Source organism: Triticum aestivum, chromosome 7A, assembly GCF_018294505.1.
Source record: "Triticum aestivum cultivar Chinese Spring chromosome 7A, IWGSC CS RefSeq v2.1, whole genome shotgun sequence".
NCBI classification, from domain to species: Eukaryota; Viridiplantae; Streptophyta; class Magnoliopsida; order Poales; family Poaceae; genus Triticum; species Triticum aestivum.
Window position 1 is genome coordinate 224,521,674 of NC_057812.1, and position 7,920 is coordinate 224,529,593.

Consider the following 7,920-nt stretch of genomic DNA (forward strand, 5'->3'; position numbering starts at 1 on the left):
TAATGTTGCTAATTCTTCTCCTGCCGCTCTTGTGTCAATTTTGTTCTTCTTCTTTCTCGAACGGATTTATTTTATGTGCATTGGTCACTGGCCTCGCCTCAGTGATGGAAAAAAAAGAAGGCAAGCCTAGAGACAACGAGGAGGGCAACGTTGAAGAGAAAAGTGAAAAACATTGTTTTTTCCAAGCATGAAAGAGAAAAGATAAAAAAATGCCATGTATTACCGTTGGAAGACCTCACTATGAAATGAGAAGGAAGAAAGAAAACCTCAATGTCAGTGAGACTAGGGGCTATAACTCATAGATTGGCAAGCTGAGATCATGGTGACATGATTTGTCGAATGAGGGTACAATGAAGGACAACGTTGGTTAGGAATTCCTGAATGATATCTCCGATCCAAAGTTGCACAAAAGCAGCGACAAGATATGGATAGAAGGGAGTAGTTTAATTTGTGTAGAAGGATAAGAAATGTGACCGGAAGAGAAATGATGAGATTAATCAAGAAGCAAATCGAATGGTAAATTTTTTTGACTGATTTTTTCTTCTTCTAAAATACACACAAATATGTGTACCATATATACATTCATAGAAGAAAGGGTGAGGCACCCGCTTGACTGGTTTTATTAGATAAAATATTTACTAGTCATGTTTCTAGCCGTTCCAAAAAACAAAAAAAATCCTAAAACAAATAAAAGTACATAGATTCTAGCCCAGCATTTATTTTTGCACCGATCTGGACCAAGTGGTACTAGGATACAAGGCTGGCACTATAGGACGTGCAGGGTGGTGACGCGATGTACACATGCATGTACCACTGATCAGGCTGGTCGGTGCATGCATGCGTGAGACTGAGCGCGATGGCCCCCTCTTTACAACGCAAAAGGTACGCTTGCCCTCGTGGCCTTGCCAGCCCTCTCCCTTGGCCTTTCTCTCCATAAAATTTCAAAGCAAACCAAACCCGTAAACACAGCAGTTTGGACCATAGCCTCCGGTGCCATGGGTGGCCACCACCCTAATTTCGATATAGCGATCACCGTACGCAACTTGCTTGCATCCACAGTGCGTACTCGTACTACTATAGTTTTGCAAATACTAGTATATATCGGCGCAGATTCCCAGCCAAGATCAGAGTGATGCAGATCGGTGTTTTGATTCCTCGATTTCATTTTTATTTTTCGGCATGACGAGAAAGGGCGGCTTGCTTTTTGCATCCTAGCTGTGAATTTTGTGTGACCGTTTTGCCCCTGAGAGCCGCTATATAAGCCCCCTCTACCGCAGCGCATTGCTTCACACAACACATCCGATCGCATAGTCTGGTCTGATCAGTCGCGCCAGACCGAGCTCTAGCTTCAGCTCGTCGGAGTTCGCACCGGTCGACTCAGAACTCCTCGCCGATGGCCGCCGTCCAGGTAGAGATCTACGCTGTTCAGTATGCATTATTATGGTTTGGTTGCGTTTCGATCATGTAGCTTTTGATCTGCTGGCTGCTGCCACGGTGCCACCTCAGTGTGCATTATTACGGTTTGGTTGCGTTTCGATCGTGTAGCTTTTGATCTGCTGGCTGCTGCCACGGTGCCACCTCGACTTGTGGCACCATCGGCCAGCTTTGCGCATGAGCAACCTGATCGCACGTACGCTGCGTACTGGTGTTTATCTGACATGACATGATGATGTGCATCGATGTAAACGCAGGTACAAGCCGCAACCCACGCGATGCCCGTCGAGGAGGCTCCGGCTCCGGCGCCGGCGGTGGTGGAGGCAGTCGAGCCGGCCGTCGTCGTTGTCGAGGAGACTACAGTGGCGGTGGAGGCTGTCGAGCCGGCCGTCGTCGCGGTTGAGGAAACTACGGTGGCGGTGGAGGCTGTCGAGCCGGCCGTCGTCGCGGTTGAGGAGACTACGGTGGCAGCGGTGGAGATTGTCGAGCCGGCTGTCGCCACGGTCGAGGTGGCAGCGGTTGAGGCTGTCGAGCCGGCCGTTGTCGCTGCCGAGGAGGCCGCGAAGGAGGAGGCTGCTGCACCGGCCGTGACCGAGCTGGCGAAAGAGCCTGAGGCAGTTCCAGCGGAGACCAAGGAGGCCGAGACAGAGGCCAAAGTGGCCGAGCCCGAGGCTGTCCAGCCGGCCGCCGCCGCCGAGGAGGCTCCTGCTGTGCCAGCAGTGACCGGGAGCAAAGAGCCGGAAGCTGCCGCTGCCGAGGGAACAGAGACCGAAGTGGTGGAGCGTGAGGCAGCACCGGCCGAGGTCGAGACCAAGGAACCAGAGCAAGAAGCTGCTCCGGCCGAGACCGAGACCAAAGTGGCAGAGCCAGCCGCTGCCGAGGCCGAGGCCAAAGAGCCGGTGGCAGAGGAGACCCCGGCCGTGGAGGAGGCAGCTGCCCCCGAGGCCGTTGTGGCAGTGCAGGAGGAAGCAGCAACTGCCGAGGCACCTGTGGAGGTTGCCGTCGCCGTCGAGGCAGCACCGGTAGAGACAGAAGCACCATCTGCTGCTGGCGAGGCAGAGGCGGAGGTCAAAGAGCCGGCAGCAGAGGCACCGGCCGAGGCACCTGTGGAGGCACCCACGGCCGCCGAGGCGGTGCCGGCAGAGGCACCAGCTGCTGCCGCCGCCGCCAACAAGGCCACCGAGTGAGTTGATGCGCGCGGGTCCGATCGTGCTTCCTCAGCTGGCCTTTGACTGGCTTCCATGCGCGTGCCCTGGCATGCCATGGCACCGTACCTAGTTCGTTTATTATTGGGTCCGTATGTGTGGGCGTATTTCGTGAGTGGCCGATCGTCGTCGTCTGGGCGCGTATTGTACGCGACGTAGCTGCGTACAATGTCTAGCTAGCAGTCGTATGGGTGTCGTTCTCGGGTGGCTTCAATAATGTGTCCGTGGCGTTCCGGGTCCCACTGTCAGTGATGCCATGGCGTCACTGGCTTTGGACCCTCTTTTTCGTCTCTTTTTTTCTTGGTGTTTCCGTTGGTTAATATATATGTGTAGCTATTTATTTGTGCACTGTGTTGGCACCTTTGTGTAATGTCTCACCTGTGCTGTGGGGTTCATGATCCGAGCTGCAATTTTAAATACACTTCTTCTTCGATACAACCCTCAGAAACACATTAACGGACGAGATCTGTCCATACCCCTTCATAAAAAAGGGTAAGATGGTCTTTTTAGAAAATACGTCAGAGATCTGGCCTGTTTTGAGTCCGCCTTAGGCCGGCCCATTAGTGATTGTGTACTGTCGCACGCACGGATCGAAAATCCAAAAAAACAGTGCTATTATTAGGTATAGAACACAAGACCTCCAGGGTCGTGAAATTGCTACTAGCCACCACAAACATCACGAGTTGGTGATAATTGTGTGGCGCAGTAATTTATCACCTAGAATTGACGTACTGTAGGTGTTTTTTTTAGGCGACTGATAGGCGTCGGCGCACCGGCTGAAAATTTCGGCCGGTCCCGCGTGGGCCGCACGATCTAGCTTTTGTAGACCGTATGATTCCATCGTCAACCTTATAGAAAACGCTGCAGCAAAAAAGCAACGGGAAAATGAAAGGGGAAAGAGACCAGCGCCCGCTCGTCCTCGGCCGCCGCCGACTCACGCTCGCCGACCTCGCCCGTTTGCCTCGCCGCAGATGCTCACTGCTGATGCTTGCCGCCGTCGCTCGCTCGCAACAAATAAGCCGTTGACCAAAGCAGCATTTTCTCTTGCCTCCGTGTTGCATCCATGGTAGCTCCGCGGCGCCGACCGCAACACCGTCCCTCGCCGGTGCTGCCCACCGCACGTTGCAGCATCAATGGTGACGGCGGCATCGCTTGCATACAAAGCCGATGGTAGAAAAAACAAAGGATTGCTGGTTCCAGCAAAAATCGAAGGCGGTGGAAGCAAAATTGGGGCTGGTTCCAGCAAAAATCGAAGGCGGTGGAAGCAAAATTGGGGCTGGTTCCAGCAAAAATCGAAGCCGGTGGAAGCAAAATTGGGGTTGGTTCCAGCAAAAATCGAAGCTGGTGAAAGCAAAATTGGGACTGGTTCCAGCAAAAATCGAAGCCGGTGGAAGCAAAATTGAGGCTGGTTCCAGCAAAACTCGAAGCCGGTGGAAGCAAAATTGGGGCTGGTTCCAGCAAAACAAAAAACAGTGGTAGCAAAAAAATGCTAGTTCTATCAAAAATTGAAAGCGGTGGTAGCAAAAATTGGGCTGGTCAACAAAATCAAGATAGTAGAGTTGCATCCCTTTTGGGTCAGAGCTGGAACCGGTTAGTGGCAGAGCTACAACCGGCTATAGGAGAGTTGCAATCGGCGAGCGGCGGAGCTGGAACGGGCTAGGTGTTCTCCTCCGCAGATGCGCGTCTTTCCGCTCCGCTACACGGCCGCCTGCTTGTTTGAAGCATTGTGGCATCGCCGTTGTAACTCCGCGGCCTGTTGGTTGCAGCACACCGCGCACCGGCCGGTGATGGCCGACTAGCAGCAGGGCGGCTCATCGGGGCTTCAAGCGGCGCGCGGCGGCTCAGAAGAGAGAGATTGGGAAAGCAGAGATTAGTATCTGTGTGAGAGACGTGGGGACTAGGGAGATAAGGAAACATGTGGCTGAGAGGCTTCGCGAGAGAAAGAACGAGATAAGGGACGCGTGGGCTGATTATGTGGTGGCTAGCGAGCGATGCGGGACCTCGTGTGTTGTTCGATCGGACGGCCCAGCAGCGAGTAACGCGTTGTTGATCGGATGGCCCGCGAGCGACCGGCGCGAGCGTTAGCCGGCGGACCGGTCAGAAACGTTTCCTTTTTTTTATGAGGAATACTGTAGAAGATCAAAATTGGTATACAACCGGACCGGACATTCTAGCTAAAGCGTCTTTTATAGCTAAAAAAACTAATGTGTTTTTTCAACTTTTGGATTTTTAAAAAAATATGAAATGTTTTTCAAAATTTGAAATTCTTTTGGAAACGTGATTTTTTTTCAAATTTCTAAACCCTTTTTTTAAAAAAAAAATACTTTGATATTGTGAATATTTTCCAAATCTTGAGAACAGTTTTTCAGAATTGTAAACATTTTTCTGAAACTGTAGACATTTTTCAAAAAGATGAATAATTTATCAAATTTGTAAACATTTTCTTGAAAACATGGCAAATTTCCAATTTTCGAACATTAAAAAAATGCAAACACTTTTTCAAATTGGCAAGCATTATTGGAAAACAAAACACAAACATTTTTTTCAAATTGGAAAAAAAGTGTTCAAGTTAGTACAATTTTCATACACACTTTGAAATTCCAAAACTGTTGACAAATTTCTGGAAATTGTTAGGAAAAAATAAAAAAGTTTGTGTTGAGTGATAATGACGGGAATTACAAATACATTAATCTAACTGGTATATTTGAGGCTATGGATAAATGATCCCAGCGGCTTGTAAGAGCCTGGCATGGACATATGAGACATTCATGTCAGGTTTGAACGACTTCCAATATCATTTACATGTTGCGACACGTCCGACCATTTATCACCCTATTTTCACGGAGAAAACTCTAGAAAATGCAAAACTTCTCAAAATTCTAAACAACTTGGCATTGTGTCTTGATTGGTCATAAAAGTTGATGGAAAATATTGGAGGTTATTTGACGGATGTCGAAAAACAACAAGCTTTCAAACGGACCCTTCTAACCTATCCGAACACCCTCCATTGAACATAGTCTATTTTTGGACATCCTTAAAATGAATACCACTTTTGAAAGAAGGTAGGCATGCCCATGGTAGGCACATGCCTAGTTTGGATGATTTTCGACACCATATGCAAGTAGTGACACATCCGGTCATGTATCGGCCTTCTTGACCAAGAAAACTTCAAAAAATGCAAAATTAGGCGAAACCCCAAATAATTTGGCATGGTGCCTTAAATTGGTCATACAAGGCCATGAAAAATGGGGCAATTTAAGGGATGTCGAGAAATGAGGTGCTCCCAAACATACCCTTCTGGCCTATCCGAATACTCTCCATTGAACATGGTATTTCTTCGGAGATCTTAGCACATGCCCCAACTTTTGCAAGCAAGTCGGCATGTCCATTTTAGGTATACATGCCTGGTATGAACGACTTCCGACACTATATGCACGTTTTGACACATTTTGCCATTAATAAGACTTTTTCACTGAGAAACTCCAAAAAAGATAGAACTTGGCAAAAACCCATACAATTTGGCATGGTGCCTTGAATACAAGGCCATGAAAAAATGGGTTCATTTACGGGATGTCGAGAAATGAGTTGCTCCCAAACAGATCCTTCTGACCTATTCGAACACTCTTCATTGAACATGATATTTCTTTGGAAATATCAAGACTGCCCCAACTTTTGCAAGCAAGTGGGCATGCCCATGTAAGGCATCCATACCTGGTTTAAATTATTTCCGACACTGTATGCACGTTGCGCCATGTTTGAACAATTTCTGACACCGTATGCAAGTTGCGACACGTCCAGCCTTTTTTTTTGCATTTTCTTACTGAGAAAGCTCTAGAAAAATGCAAAACTTGTCGAACACCATGGAAGATTTGAATTACTTCCAACACCATATGCAAGTTGCGACACGTCTAGCCATTTATCGATCTTTTTTGACCGAGAAAACTTCAGAAAATGCAAAACTTGTCGAAAACCCATGCAACTTGGATTGGTGCCTTTAATTTGTCACACAAGGCCATGGAAAAAATATTAGAGGCATGGATGCCTACCATGGGCATACCACCTGCTCGCAAATGTTTAGGTCATTTCAAGAATGTCCAAAAAATACACCATGTTCAACATAGCATGCCCAAGTAGTCATCCATGCCAGGTTTGAAGGAAAAATGTATTTAAAATCATAATTTATATAGATACTTAAAACTGTCATTTTAAGTTTCTAACATAACTAGTAAATACAAAATGATAGAATTCAAAACAACAAATGCTTTTTAAAAACATTTAATAAATATATAAACAAAAAAAGAATTAAAATCATGATTTAAATTAGTTACTTTAAACTGTAACTTTGGTATTTCAAGTTTTGTACAGGTTTAAAAAAAGTTTAAAAAGGAAAAAAAGATAAATTAACAAAAAATGAGAAAAAAAATAGAATAGAAAATAAAATCTTAGGCCTTGCCCAACTGAGCGACGACATCGCTCCTGTTAAGCGACTATTGAAATTTGTTCGGAAATAAAAACATTTCTCATTTTTTAAAAAAATTCACAAATCCAAAAAATGTTCAGGCAAATTTAGAACACTTTTTTGATATCATATATTTAGTCTCATTTCTGAAAAATGTTTTGGAATTTAATTTTTTGTCCATGCTCTGAGAAAATGTTTGTTTTCACAATTTTGTTTGTGCTTTTCAAAAAAATTATTTGAATTTTGACATTTTGAAAAAAAGTTAAAGACACAAACATTTTTTGAAATTACCTTACAATTTTCAAAAATGCAAATAATTTTTAATTTATGAATAAAATATGGACATAACGAACCTTTTGAAATTTTGGGCAACATTTTGAAAGCATGATCATTTTTTGAACAAGAAAGAAGAAATGTAACAGGAAAAGGAAATTAAACAAATAAAAAGAAATTATGGAAAAATGACCAGTTCACAAAGTGTTCGTAAAATCTTTTTAAATTTCCCAGTCGGTCACTTACTTAATGAGCCTAGCTTTACATTATCAACCAACTGTATGCTGTCGCAGTGGTTGTGGACGCACTTAATCTTTTGAGTGGTCGTGGGTTCGATTCCCAGTTTGTGCGACCATTTTTCATCCGCATGCCACTGCAAGTGGGCCGGCCCAATTAAGCTCCCCGGTGTATAAGTTACTACAAAGGTAGATACAAATTGCGAAATGTCTATATTACCCTTTATACGTATTGCGAGGGGGTTGTACCGAAGCGGTTCGATTCCCAGTTTGTGCGATCGTTTTTCGCCATTTTTCACCCGCATGCCACCGC

General features: G+C 45.7%; 1 protein-coding gene across 1 annotated transcript; it reads left to right on the forward strand.

Moving 5' to 3' along the window:
* The first annotated feature begins 1,173 nt into the window (after positions 1-1,173).
* LOC123151074 (skin secretory protein xP2) lies at positions 1,174-2,987 on the forward strand. Its single transcript, XM_044570860.1, has 2 exons — positions 1,174-1,408; positions 1,692-2,987. The coding sequence occupies exons 1-2, from the start codon at positions 1,394-1,396 to the stop codon at positions 2,619-2,621; spliced, it is 945 nt and encodes a 314-aa protein (XP_044426795.1). The 5' UTR covers positions 1,174-1,393; the 3' UTR covers positions 2,622-2,987.
* Positions 2,988-7,920: the final 4,933 nt, after the last annotated feature.